Source organism: Corvus brachyrhynchos, unplaced genomic scaffold (assembly GCF_000691975.1).
Source record: "Corvus brachyrhynchos isolate BGI_N302 unplaced genomic scaffold, ASM69197v1 scaffold27, whole genome shotgun sequence".
NCBI classification, from domain to species: domain Eukaryota; kingdom Metazoa; phylum Chordata; class Aves; order Passeriformes; family Corvidae; genus Corvus; species Corvus brachyrhynchos.
The window spans coordinates 261352-276412 of record NW_008239139.1 but is presented as its reverse complement, the minus strand read 5'-3'; the positions used below and the strand labels follow the sequence as shown (position 1 = coordinate 276412).

Here is a 15061-nt window from a genome sequence, read left to right as displayed (position 1 = left end):
GGGACAGGGCCCTTCGCCTCTCTCCTCTGCCTGACTTGGAGGATGTATTGACCGTTTCTAATCAAATGCCACCAAAAAGGGATGGCAGCTGGGAGATCGCACATTTCCTGTAGGAAAAAGTGGGCGCAGGGATGAATGGAGCCATCAGCCGAGTCTCCTTCACCTCCCTCAGTTACAGGCAGCAGGGAGGAGGCTGGTGTGCGACTTCTGCCGCCTTTAGGCACCAGAAAAACATCTCAGTTAAGGTTTCTGAGCTGTGCCAGTTTGATGGTGATACATCATGAAGGCTGCTCTCACACCCATTTCCTTTAAATATCTAAATTAAATGCTCAGTCATGGTCACACATATCCTGGATACGTAACTGCCCTGCTTGCAGTGCTCATAGTACCGCCTGCTACACGGGTGTCACTGCGTCTGCCCACACAGCAGCCATGGCAACAGTGTGGCCAAGCAATGGCCACACCCTCTAGGAACTCAAAAACCATTCAGAAGGGTGCCCATCTTTTAATTAAGTGCCTTTGGATCATTTTGACACTCCTGGTGCTGCATTACATTCACTCAGAAGCATGCTTTAAATGTGGCAGAACAATGATATAAAGTGCCATCATTTAAGTCAGACTGGCAGTGGAAGGCATGGGGACTCGCACTGATGGTGGTTCTCATTGAACAAAAATCCTGCCTCCTTCCTTCTTTTGCCAGTCCTGTTCTCTTGTGCCTTTCCCCATGTCTCGTCTTACTTCCTGCTTGCCCTGTGAGATCAGGAAGGGAATGACAAAATGAGAAGCTTGACAAGTGTACTGAACAGAAAAACTGTTACAGCGGGCATTCTGTAACACAATGTATCAAACCAGGAGGCCCGTAGAAAGAAGTATATAAGAACAGATTCTTGGTAGATGTTTCAGAGATGTTTATTTCCCGAGCTGCATGGCCAGGATCTCCCGAGGAACTCCCACAGTCACCGGACCAAGGGTCCCAGCCCGCGCCGGGAAACACAAAACAACCAGTGGGGAACGAGGCTGACCAGGGGCAGGGAAACCCCGTGCCTCCCCCCAGGGCCCCTCTCCCAGGGCTACATGGCAGGGAAGGAGACCCCAACAAAAAACAGCTCTACTCAGTCATTTATAGGTTCATAGAGATCTATCTGTAGCTTGCCTGTGACAGGCCATCAACAGATGCTTAGGAGACAACATGGGAGGCTGGAGTGTTACTGTCCATCATCTCTCCTTTCCAGTGTCCACTGATTAGCTTTCCTGAAACAAAGGAAAAGCGCTATTTTAGTCATTTTTTCTATGGAAGTAATTCCATAGCTTGGACTGTCTTTGTCCTCCTTTGTTCCTTAGGACAGTCTTTCCTTGAGAGGCAGGCCTGCAGATGGCCACATTTGTCACCTGGTAGGAAGGCACTTTTAAGAGAGAGATCACACATCACTGGTAGTGACTGACAGTATCACAGAACAGTTGAGGTGGAAAGGGGCCATAGGAGGTCGTCTGGTCGAACCCCAAATTCAGCTGTTCCATCACTGGAAGAGAATATGGGTGGAAGACTCCTAATTTTGGTGTTTTGTCTAATGGCCTCGAATTACTGGATACTTATTGAATGAGGGCTTCGGTGAATCGATGCCGCGTATATTCCACGGGATCCTTCATGGAGACACTTTGGCAGCACTCTGCCAGCACCTACGTGTGCACACAATCTCACCTTCACAGGTGGTCGTGAACAGCTGCTCACACACACAGTCTGTGCACGAACTGGAGACAGAGAGGCGAGAGGGGTTCTCTGCATGCAGTTCCGAGGTGTTTAATGGCAACACCCCCGAAGGGAACAGAGGCATGAAGAACCAAGGACTGAACGCCCACGCCAAGGGGTTATTTGTGTTTTTTCTCGTGTTCTCAGGAGCTGTTGTCGGTGGTCCAAGGTAGGGTTTGATATTCTTTCCCAGCACCCACTTCAAACCTGCTGGAGTGGAAACATAAGCATATCCCCTTCCCCAGGTGATGAGTGGAAAGGGTCCCTGAATTTGACAGCTCTCTGGATCCTTGACTAACACCAGTGGCTGTTCTTTTAATTTAGCTTGTGTTGAATTGGTAAAGTGTCGGAATACAGAGGGGATGGGTTCTGAAAAGGAGTTGTTTAAGAAATTGATGGTAAAGAGAGCCTTGCAGAGTCTCACAACAGGAGAATTAATCTCTGCTCTGCGCCGGTTTTCTCCCGAAAACTCCCAAAGGCGGGCAGAGCATCCAAAACCAATAGTCTGAGGGCTAGGGGGCAGAGGCAAGGTTGAATGACATAACAGGGGCCAATGGCAAAAGGGATGGGTGGGGGGAGAGGGCCAGTGACCAGCAGAATCTAGACAAAGGGAGGACTTTCTAGCGCAGTGTTGTAGGGAGAGATCAGTTTTAGGGTAACTTGGGTGGTGTAAAGTGAATTTAGCCACCGCAACAGATACTGTATACTGCTCCATCAGTAGGAGCTATTGTGGATACAAAAATGCTGCTAGCAAGGATTTTCTTGCTATTTTCTAAGTCCGTGAGAGACTTTTCTCTCTCACAAAAGAGGTAGCAGAGTTCTGTAAACAACCAAACACCTGCAGCCTTGAAAAGTCTTGTTTATGGTGCAATAGAAAAATATTTTGACAATGGATGTTTTAGGATTTTAGCCAATCACCCCCAAGGGGTGGCTGATCCTTGTCCAATTAGACTGTGAAGAAAAAAGTCTATAAAAGAGTTTGTAAAATAATTAAATAGATCAATCTTGCTGCACAATTCCTGCCTGCTGGATCTTCTCTCCTCCTCCTCCCTACGGCTGCGGGACACGGTGATATACCCTAGGGTTTAGGATTGCGGTAATAAGCTATATTGGCTGAACCAAAACTCAGGGAACCCTTTAGCATAAAAAGCATTGAAGCAGGATTGTACTCGACAACTCTCATTCTCCCCAGTATGCATCCATTTGCTTTTTCTGTCCAGTGCCCAAAATCCATCCTATCAAATCAGCTCCCAACTTTTTACATCTTAAAGACCTGTCCCAGCATCACTGTGCTGTCCAGCTAGCTGTTTCAACTGTATCTCCCTTTCACACTTTCTTTCCTCATGCATCTGAAAAAACCCACTCATTTGGCAGAAATATGGCATTTTTTGGGATAAAATTTATATGAATGACTACACCAATGTCAACATTATATAGAGAGGAGTACCAATAAAGAAGTGCAGTGTAAGATATGGTTTGGAGGGGTATTTTCAGGTAGCTTTGCACCATTACAATTCATTCCAAAGTGTTGCTGTGTGTATCACAGGGAAGTTCACATGGCTGTTCCTGCTTTGAAGGAACTCCTGAGTGAGTTTTTTGAGGCTCTGGAGTAGAGCTATCATTCTGTCTCTTTTCACGAGAACAAAAGTAAAACTAGGAAAACAGGCAATGATGATGCAAGGAGAAGGTTTGCAGAGCTGCCTTTGAATTACAGCACCTTCCCATCCCTGAATTCGTACCCAAAGTAAATCATAGCTTATTCTTTCTCACACAAGTTTCTTGTAGTTTGTTTTGTGCCATGTTCCTCAGGAAGAATAAAAGTACCCCTTTGATTTGATAGAACTTCCCCACCTATGAATTATATATAGGCAAAATTGTACTATCTTCTTCAGAAGAAGAATTTTCTGCTAACAGAAAAATCAATTTTCATTTATAAAATTAAGTGCCTCCTACGTATAAAAGTTACATTAGACATGAAGGGCACCTAAGGCAAGTGGCTCCTCTTCACCTCTCAAATACTGTAATTAAAGGTAAGGCTGTTTTCCTAAATGTCATTGTAGCATAATTGCAAATGAGCTCTTCTGCCTACAGGTAGTGACTGCTGTGTGCATTGGTCCTGAAATAAGCTCCCTCTAAGCAGTTCCTATGGTTTCTGAACAGATGCTGAACTCAGAGCACATGGGGTTTTAATAATTGTGGGACTTCAGGTACCGCAATTTCAGTGAGCCACCTTTGTTAACATCTGATGTATTGCATGGTGAAAACTTTACTCTAGAAATTTTCAGATGTCAGTCATTAGATTAATATCTTTATTTTTAGGAACAGTTTATGGATAATTGTGTTAATTTGAACTGTGGCATCATTTCTTAATCTTGCATCAATCTTCAAAATGTAATAATTTAATGATTTTCCTCTGAATTTTTGTATGCATCTTTAAAGCATCCATTGTTATTATAATGCATGGTGCCTCCACTTCCCACTCCATCCACATGTTCCAGTCTTTCTCCTCCCTAGCATGGTGAAGCGCCTAGCTTTGTATTGTGTGTCGTGGAATATAAGGATATATGGATGTAAGGAAAATGCTCAGAAGAAGACAGAAGTGTGATATGTTTGCTTGCAGATGTTTTTGGTTGCCTCTCAACCTATATTTAAACACACATTTGAGGGTTAATTGTTGTCCCAGTGATGGTCTGACAACGTGGTTAAACACTTGTCTAAATTTTCCATAATTTTGTCTGCAACTGGATGGTTTATAATGGCTTGTATTTGCTGTTTATCAAACACATATAATTTATATATGTTCCTTTTCTGGGTTAAGTATAGGTGGCCTGTCCACCTTGGTCACAATCAGTAGAATTTTGTCCCAAAGGGTTGATATGTTGGGATTAAATGTTTAATTTGTTCTTTGCTCAGAATTGTTTTGATCATTTTATTTGAGGACCATGCAGTCTTTGGGCTTGTGCACTTGGAATCAGTCCCATCAACCTGTTATATTATTTCTATGTACTTCTCTAATTAATTCACTTATGACTAGTATTTCTGAAATCTGTACTAATTAACAGCATATTGAGCTTACAGCTGCACTCCCAAGAGTTTCCCAGTGACATGCTAACCTAAAAATCACGTGCACCCACAACTTGAAAGCAAGAAACAGGAAACTCTGTTCTGTTGCAGTATGTGAGTAGCACCAGACTGTGGGGCTGTTGGCTGTCCCACGGATCTTGCAGCCTCTGCAAAGAGCAGGATAAATCATTTTTTGCTCTTGCCTCAGGATACAAATATAAACATATATTTTCTCATGCAAACAGTATAGTCTGGACAGGATCTACGACGAGCTGTCTGTTTTATAAGAATAAACCAGCCTAATATAACATGGAAGAAACTGTATTGTGTATAGTTTGGTTTGCTGCATGTTTCAAGCGGTCTTGCTTGTGAAAATAAATATAATTTGGGACTGAAAATTCACAGTATAGTTAATGATGCTGTTATTTGTCATTGGCACACTCCTAGTCTTATTCTGTTGAACATTTTATTACTTGGTGCCAGTGTAAATGTCTGTTTATTGCATAAGCCTTAGGCTTTTGTTCTGTTTCATACCCTCAAAAAGGTAATGTATTCACACACACCCATCATGCTGTACACTGGCTTCCTCCACCTTTCAGAAACCGCCTTAGAAGCTCCTTTAAAACTAGAGTGATCCTCAAATGAGCAGTAAATGAACCATATTCTGAGCAGCAGTGTTCTGATTCACCAATTCCCTGTGACAATGGTAACACATATGCTGATCACAGCTATACAGTATGCCCTCAGCAAGTGGCTCTGTGTGATTTTGTCCTAATGTCTTGCCACGACCAATTTCATACCACAAAGTAATTCCTTTAAAGGGTGGGGAAAACGTCGTGATTGTGAGGGGGGTGGGGGAACCAAATCCATTGATTTAAGCTAAGTTTTCATGTTCCTTTTTCTCTAAATATAGAATGGAAATTCATGGTGAAACTTGTGCCAGGTGGAGGGGGAAAGCGAGGGAACTAACCAAAGACACAAAGTTTATTGAAACATGAAAATGGAACAAGCAAATGGAGAAGGCCAAAGTCCAGAAGCCTATTGCTGCTCTCACAGCTGTTTTGCCTGCATTTGCCACTGTATTATCCACTGTCTATATTATCTACTGTTCTAACATACTGAATCTCAGTGTGTCTGTAAATTCTTCCTCTAAGCATTCCACTTTTAGATGGGAGTGACCTCTCTTGGCAGATAGTGAACAGCAATTCTATTTTCTTTTAATGTAGGAGTTGCCACCAAACCACTTATCTTTGTATCACAATGATTTGCTTAGCATGCATGCATTTAAATTAGCAGATCTAACAGTTAAAAGGTCCTTTCAAAACTCAGCACTTTTTCTAAGTTTCTTGTGAATAAAAAAAGTAACTTGTCAGGAACCAGGACAGTTACTGAATCCTGTCACATTTTATTCTGCACTGCACTCAGCAACAATACAGAAGTTGGCCTCATCATGCGGTGTTCCATCCTGTCTTAGACAAAATATGAAATTCTTTTGATAAGGACTTACCTCTATCAGCTCTATGAAGAGGTATGTTCGTGACAACATGCAATACTTAGGAATGAAAATGCGATGTCTCCACACAGTAGCTCAAAAAAGCCTTGCTATTTTAAGGCTAGATGATTGTTATTTTTGTAAGGTCAAACTGATGGGGAACACGAGGCTGAAGGGATCAAATGGATCCTCAATTCTAGCCGCTCATAATCACAAGCAGCTAAGTTTTTAGACATCTATTTCAGAAATGTCCACAGGATAATCCACAGACACCCTGAGCCTCAGAAAGCTCTTCAGCACTTTGTAACAAGTGTGAGACCTGGAGTGTCTGAGCACACCAAGGAAAGAGCAGGATCGTTGTCACCATAGGAGAAGACAATATCTTTCAAAAGGAGTGGGTATGTTTCCTAAAGCCTTTGAAGATGGCAGCCAGCTGCATATGGGAAAGACTGAAAGCAAATATTAAAAAAAAAAAAAAAAAAATCTTAAAACCGCTTTTGCAAGAAATCAGAAACTTGTAGCTTTATTTTCCAGGTGCTAGTGCCTACTTTTCATTGAAACTTCCTCATTTCAGTGAAAACTCCAAAGTTTTATTGTGACTTTTTCTTCTGTGAGTTAATTTTCTTCTCTCTGTGTTCACCATCTAAATTCACAAATGTTCCTGCACTGACACATCACCCAGGATGTCACAGGGATTGATTTGGAGATCAGTAGCAGCTACTTATGGTGGCAGGAAATAAACAAAAGGAACAAAGGATCCCATCAAAAGCAAGCAACAATCAGGTGCTTTCAAAAGCTTCTTGCAACAGTGTACTAAGATGTACAACTAACATGTTCATGTTATCTTAAACATCTGCCTAGATTCACAACTAGAACAGATGCTTGGTAAAGGGAGACCTCGCTTGCATATTATACTGAAGAGTGTATGGTTTAACTGGAAGTGTAGCAGTGAAATGCGAGTTTATTCAGAGATATTCATCAGATAAAGGGCTTTCTGCAGAAAAATACTTCAAGTAGGACCAAAGCCAATACGCTCTGTAACACACAGTTCACTGCTGGTGTAGAAAAAAGCATCATTTCAGAGGAGTCTGCTGCATTTTTGGTTCTTTTGTTAAATCATGACACATGAGAGAGGGTTTTTTCCTGGGTACCTATTCCAACCAACAAGATAGCCTTGCTAATATGAATTATCTGTGGTTGATCTGTGCAAGGCAAATGTTCTACATGGACCTAGAGCAAGCATGGTTATCAGCTAAATTGCTTTTAGTCCTTTTTTTAGCCCTCTTGCCACACAAGGGCAATCTGCCTATGTAGTCCTTTATAATTTCTGTATAAGAATACATTCTGTGTATTTTTGGGGTAACAGTTGCATTTACACCTTCAAAAGAGTCTTAAAAGTGATATATCTGCTGAAATGTAGCATGTGGAAATACTGCTTTTGTTCTGCAAGGATTGTGCTACTGTATGTTAGCAAGTTTCAAGCTCTATTAAAAAAAGAGGAACTTATTTGCAATAAGCATTATGTTGAGTCATATAAGTCTTCTAAAAGTAGATTTACAATTGTTTCCTAGCATTCTCATGGGAATTCCATACTTGCAACAGATATTATTTTAATCAAAGCTGATGACGTTTTTCCAGGCTTATTTTCCTTTCATTTGGTGCCTTTCAGTTTCCAAGTTATTACTGGTCTATGTAATTTTCTCAAGCAAATGTTTTTTTCATCAGTCTTTGTACTTTGAAATAGCAAAAAAAAAAAAAAAGAACTCTGACAGGCCGCTTGGGGGATTTATCACTGATGCTTAATATTTAACTGTAGGTACATAGTAGTGAGTATACACAGTCTTGATTACTCCGAAATGATACACAGAGAAAAACAAACATCTGCTTTTTTCCACTTTCAATTTTACTTATTACAAAAAAAAAAAACAACACCTTATTTCTCTCTTTCCTCATCAGTATATAAACCTTTGTACTTTGAAATAGCAAAAAAAAAAAAAAGAACTCTGACAGGCCGCTTGAGGGATTTATCACTGATGCTTAATATTTAACTGTAGGTACATAGTAGTGAGTAATACACAGTCTGATTACTCCGAAATGATACACAGAGAAAAACAAACATCTGCTTTTTTCCACTTTCAATTTTGCTTATTACAAAAAAAAAACCAACACCTTATTTCTCTCTTTCCTCATCAGTATATAAACTGATTGGTTTTGCACTACGTATATTAAGATTTTTATGTCATGCTTGTGTTAGAAGGCATGGGGCTGCTGAAAATGAATGAAAACATGAAATATGGAGAGCAGAGAACTCTCTAGCTTCTTAGCCATGGGCACCTTTCAAGCTCCAACTGCATCCCATACCTAGCAGGAGTTTCTGTGAAGACAAGAGGCTGTTTAATCCCAATTCCTCACGTGGGGCTGCTGAGGGAAATTTATTTACAAGCTCAGCCCAGACCACTTCACGGAACACTAGCAATCTATTTTTTGTGTCTGAACTCCAAACACTCTCAGATATTCCCCTTCCTACAGCTTTCTGGATTATGCTGTATGTTCTTTTTGCCTCTAATTATTCCAAGATTTTGTTGTATTAGTCATTTTTGGAGATGAGCACTGAATATCTGAGAACTGAGGGAAAGGAATTTTTAGCTAGTTACAACTTTTTAAATGTTGTTTTATATGAATACATCTATCAGACTCAAAAGTCTTCAAAACATTATGGGAAAAAATATTGCTGCTTTTAAAGCACCTCTGGTGAAGTCCTTGATTTTTTTTTAAAGGAAGATGAAACTATATTCTACAGTAACAAACTAGTAAAAAAACCGCAGCCCTCCTGTCTGTGCACACAGTGACATCTCCTTTAAAAGGGTATTAAAGTTGCAAATAAAGCGATCAAAAGTTAATTACAACATGGGCGAATTAAGTTGACTGGTATAGCTTTAATTTTTCCTCACTGAGTACAAGTGTTATGGCACTGTTATGACACGATCACCAGCAGTTTCTGCTACAAGGCTTTCTTTCATTCAGTACATAAATGGGTAGTGCTCTCTTAGTGACTAATTAGCCAGTGGGATTTCAAACCTGATTGCACCCCCAGGCCTTATTCACTGCATAGTCAGACACCCCTTTCAAGAGAGAATTGTTAACCTCTTTATAGATTTTTTTTTTTATGCTTTATCCATTAAAACATGTGAATGCTACATAAGGACTAAGACATTTATAAGAGCATTGTGATGTGAAGATAGTTTTTTATCCCTGCTTTACAGGGATGATGGCACAATGAGATTAAATTGGAAAATACCCACTATTTTTGTGTATTTGATCTATGATACCCAAGAACTCCTGTTTTGGAGAGTTCAGCATTTGTGGGCAGTTTGTGGGGTCAGGCCAGTGCTCAGTGACTACATTTGCAGCTGGTCCTGCTCAGCATTTCTGCAAATCTGATACTGGGGTCTCAAGTCAGAAGTCCCAAAAATGAGGAACATACAGTAAGGGACCACCTGTGAAAGTTTGCTCGAAGGGACTTGCCTCGCATCATCTGGGAACTCTGTGGTAGAGACAGGCCCAAACCCACTTCTCCAGGGTAGTCTTCAGTGACTTTAACTTTGAGAGCATCTTCTCTCTTCCTTGTTCACTAAACAGTTTATAACTTCTGCAACAGATGCAACAGGGTTTCTGCACGTGAAAGTCTCATTTACTGAGCAGTCCCACCTCACTGATAGAGCAAAATTTATTCCATGCACATTAAAAAATAGGGGCCTTCAGAGGAAAATGTTAAAATATACACTCATGGAGGAGGAAAGGGAGATGATTATGTTTTGCTTTTATGTTTTCTGCCTTTGGAGTGCTCCCATATTCTCCTGGAAGAGGACCCCTCATGCCTCATTTTCAGATGCCTCAATTAACAAAAATAACATTTAGAAAAAGCCTGGCATAGAAAAAAATTCCCTTCAGTCTGCCACCTGCATCTCCACCATTTGAGTTAACTGCTCAGCTGATGGCAATGACAGGTTGTTATCCTCTTGCTTCACTGAAGAACTTCACCAAGATTTGCTGCAGCAGGGAAGCATTCCCAGTCCGGGTGAAATCTTGGCCTCCACCATAGTCTTGGGAGTTCGGGAGTGGGAAGATGACATTGATCCTTCCCCCTCCATTCCCCAAGTTTGCTCCCTCCTTCCCTTATCTCTGAAAATTCAGTCTTCCCTTTCCACTATTCTTCTTGCCCCCCTCAATCCAAGGTATGTTGGTCCAATCCTGTGCTCTTCAGCCAGGTCTCACAAAATTAGTGCAGATTCTCATATGAATCTCAGCCTTCTTTTTATCTTCTTGTCAGACAGGTTCCAATACTCTTTCCTCAAATCCTGGTTAAATCTCTTTCTGGCACTTCTCCCCATGATTCCACTGAGCACACTGGAGTTCAGAGGCAGTGTTTGTGAAATCATCTTGCAACTACGATGACCTCCAGCTCTCAGTCTTAATTCCCAGCCTCTTCTGCTCTTCCCGTTATCAATCGCAGTTTCCTTCTTGCTTCTCACCTGGTGTCCTACACAGCAATCTCTGGTACTGCTCTGGCACTGCTTCCTCCCAAATTTATCCCTTCTTGTGCCTGTGTTCCAGGCAAGCAGCTACTCATCCTGTGAAGTTTCAGTGCTTTCCAGGTGTCAGTAGAAGTTGATCTGAAAGAGCAGGAAAAATACAGTTCTTGAACTGGAACCCAAACCCACTTCTTTAGAGTTTCTTTAACTCTCCTGTAACTTTGTGACACTTTGTGCCTCCAAGAAGCAGCATAAATAGAGAGTCCCTAAGGTGTTTTTTTAAGGCCAAGGCCATTCTGCTTGCCATGTGTTTCAGTTAACACTGTTGAACAAATGTTCAACATGAGACACACAGTGGCATAAAAATGTAACATCTACTCAGTTATTTCTGTCATTATTTGTGTTTACAGACCGTTTCAACATATATTTGGAATCAACCTTATGCCCCATGTTGTTATAACTCCCTGACAAGGGATGGAGTAAAGTTTGATCTCTTAGGGTTTGTATATGAAATATGTACTGCTGCTGTCACACTTAATTTAACTGAGTAGTCGCTATATTCCCTGAATCTGAAAGTTGTTCAACATGTATTTTGCACGTGAGCTTGGCTTAAAATGAGATAAGTATGGCAGACAGGTGAAAAATACCATTTGATTTGAAGATTGATGGGGAATGTTTGTCATTCTCCTGTGAGGCATTGTGTTAAAAATGTAACTTGCAGGCTGCATTCTCTGGAATCCTATTTATACTTGTTTCTGGAAGGTGTTTGACATCATTTTGAGGAGCTATAATGCAAAGCATTGCCTCTTACCACACATTAGTCAGGAGCTCAACTTGTCCAGGCATGTTAAGCACCTGCTCAGTTTTAAGTTAAAGTATGCTTCTGATTAGGTGTGAGTTTAAGATTATAGCTGAATGTTTTCTAGAACTGGGTCCCTTGCTCTAAATATCTTTGGAATGATCTTTAAAGAAGTCACTATAAATCAAACCTCTCCTGTCTTTATTGAAGATTTTTGTGTAAGACTGAATTAAGCACTAGGCTGCCCAACAGCTTAAAAACAAGTCAGGAGCCTTAGGCTGTAAAGGATTTCACTTCTCAGTTTTTAAATTTTATGTTCTTTTGTATTTACCTTTAGCAGATACATTCCATAAAACATGAGGGAGCTAAACTCACTGAGATTACATAGATGTGGGTTAGGGGAATTCCATGGGGGACATTTCCAGGACATACCTAAGGCCAAGGTATGGTGTAACTGCCAGGCCTCTTGCTTTTTTGTTGAATTCAATAATTCAAAGTGCAGGCACCTCAAAGAGAAAGTGAAAAGAGTGTGAAGCCATTGTGACAGTTTCATTTGAAATCTAAAATTAAAGACCACTCAGCTTTGGAAGATCCTCTTTTGAAAAAGGTTCCAGGCCAGGAAACTGTTTTACTGGCATGTCTCCTACCTTATCACCAAGATACAAGATTTCTTTAACATCAGTTTATAAAAATCCCCAAAGCCTAAGTACTTCTTCAGCACTTTCCTGATAATATAGGAAGCATTTATTTGCTAGTCATAGCACTTTATGCCCTCATCACTGTTTGCCTCATCAAAGCATAAAACCCCATTACTTGGGACAGCTGTTTTTCAGTCATCTATAGAGTTTAGTAGTGACAGGAATTCTATTTCTAATGAATTTCCCTTACTGCTCTGCAGTTCCTTAAAGTGTATTTTTAAAATCTAGAATTCTGGCAGAAATCAGACCTCATTCTACTCCTTCAAAGACAGAATGTGCTGGATTTTTGTTTGATTTGGTTAACTTTGGTTTTTGTTATATGACAATTATAACACCGAGAATGGCTGTAAATAGTTTTTGTATTCTAACTACTTTTACTCAAGAGCATTTGATTGTAAGGTCAGATATATTTTTGCATTCCCAAGTGAACTTGGTCAACTGTTTACCTCCCACAACTGTTTATTACCATCTTCCTCACAACCTTACAGCTTCCTTCATTTCAAATGGCCTGTTTTCAAGTCTTCACTACTTCTTTTCCATCTCAGTCCTGTGTGGGAAATATTTGCCCAACTCCCTGGTGGGACTAAATGTAGATGTCTGTCCCTGAAAATGGAGATTCTGTCAGGGACTCAAACAGCCCTGCTTTTGGTGGTTGTATGCTTAAACCTTTTCTTAACTTTGTGGTACCAGTCATGTAGTATGGTAATAGCTTCCATGGAGGTGATGTCAAAATGTGATTCCACATTTTCCTTTTAAGAGAAAAAATAAGAGCATATTTGCTTTGCAGTGGATCTGCCTGGGAAGGGCATCTGACCTTCCTGTTGCATGTGGCAGAATTTGGTGCCGCCTGTTAGGGTACCCTATTTTTAATTACTTAAGACAAAAGTACCTGCTGCAGGAATAGCTGTAGAAAAACTCCTATGGAACATTTCATGTTTTGGTCAAAAGCCCAAAACATTTTCTCTTTTCAATTTTGAGGAGATTAATGCCAATATACAGTTGGTTTTTCTAATTCTTGGTCTTCTGATGAAATCACACATTTTCTGTGAAAGATGGTGCAGAAAACTTCTAATATTTCCTGCTCTTTTTAAATGGCAGTTTATTTCTTTTATACTGTCTCATGCAATTTCTGCCCGTTTCGAAGTTATAAACGAAATAAATACACTTCATAGGCCTTATGCTATAATCCTGTAGATTGTTGCATTTCATTTCAGGTGAAAGCCAGCTTTTATTCTTATAGTGAAAACAGCATGTTGTATTCTTATAATGCATAATATCAGTATTTTCATTAATAGTGACATGTTATTTCTATCCCCAGGCTGGTCCTGTGATTTACTTCCACTGCTTTTTCTTATGGGCATATTCCTCCATTGCTGGTAATTTACAGAGGATTTAAAGATAATTTAGGGCCTACTTAATAATGAATGTTGATTTTTCTTCCTGTTCAACAACTACAGATGCAGTGGTTCAAAAGAGGCTTACATGGTCTTTCTGCCTGAACTTGGGATGTATCTTGTCTTAAAAATGTTAGAACTCCATTACATTTATTCTGTTTGCTTCATTATGTCTGCTACAGGTCTTTTAAATGTGATTTTTTTTTTATCTGCTACAGTGTCTAAAACTTTTTTTTCCTTTAAATTTCTGTCCACTCTTTTTTTCCAATTACATATGTTTAGTCATAGCTGTCGTCATTATATCCAACACCTTGATGCAGGTTCTTTAAAGTCAATGATTCTGAGATTTGATAATAGCTATCAGTGATTATTCTGCTTTTTTTGTTTTAATGTTAGAGTAAGAAATGAATGAAAGCAAATATATTAGCCACAAGGTCTGTGAGCAATTGATGACTGGGGGAAGATGTGCTATAGTCTGGATTTAACAAATAGGTCTGTTGTTCAGGGCCTTCTCCTGAATGGTGGGGAAAGTGAGGTTAAACTCCTGAAACTGAGGAGGTACCTGAACCCACATCACTGTTGTCTAGGGCAGCGCTGTAATAACTCAAGAGTCATGCACATCACTGCCCTATTCCCCAGTGGGGCTTTGAAAGAAAAGAAGGGGCTGGGATCTCGGCATGTTTCTTACTAACTAATAAAGTGCTTTTACTTCCTGCATGATTTTGAGATACAAAACTGCCCCCAAGGGCTTCAAAGGAAAGTAAAGTTTTGAGTTTTGGAGACACCAAGGCACATGTAGTTCAGTACCTAAATTGTAAACTCTGTTTTTTATTGACCTGGACATAAGACTATGCAGTGGAAAGGCAGAGTTTCTAAGTTGTAATATGGTTGCAGATGCTACAGCAGTTATTATATATCTCTCTTTCCATCTTTTCCAGAAACAGACACAATTGCTTCCTTCCATTCTTTGTAGTTGAAGAGGCTCTGTCACCTAGTCTTAACATTTTTCAACTCTCAGCTTTATGATTTAGGGGGAATGGAATTGAAATGGAGTGTTGAATTAATCCTGTGTCATTTCAGTGACCCTCAAATCTGAAAGCGTTTCTTCCACAAATAGCCCAATTACTTGGAAAATTGTTAGTTTATATTTGGCTTCCCCAGTTTCACTATTAAGGGTTATTAAAATACTGTGTTCTTCTTTATAGTTGCTTTCTTTTTCAGGAAAAGACTTTCACTTTTACCCCTTATCAGGCTCACCTTTTAATCATACAGTCACAGAATGGTTTGGGTTGGAAAGGGCCTTACAGAGGATCTAGTTCAAATCCCCTTGCAATGG

General features: G+C 40.1%; 2 protein-coding genes across 2 annotated transcripts in view; one reads left to right on the top strand and one right to left on the bottom strand.

The window, feature by feature from the left end:
- LOC103619573 (poly [ADP-ribose] polymerase 12) overlaps positions 1 to 6356 on the bottom strand; it is a 24082-nt gene extending 17726 nt beyond the window's left edge. The window contains exon 1 of the mRNA XM_017739961.1: positions 6318 to 6356. Within this exon, the coding sequence (XP_017595450.1) occupies positions 6318 to 6356 (39 nt within the window). The remainder of the gene's footprint in view (positions 1 to 6317) is intronic.
- SPIC (Spi-C transcription factor) overlaps positions 3669 to 15061 on the top strand; it is a 27733-nt gene continuing 16340 nt past the window's right edge. Inside the window, exon 1 of the mRNA XM_017740039.1 lies at positions 3669 to 3777. The gene's annotated coding sequence lies outside the window, so the exon portion shown is untranslated. The remainder of the gene's footprint in view (positions 3778 to 15061) is intronic.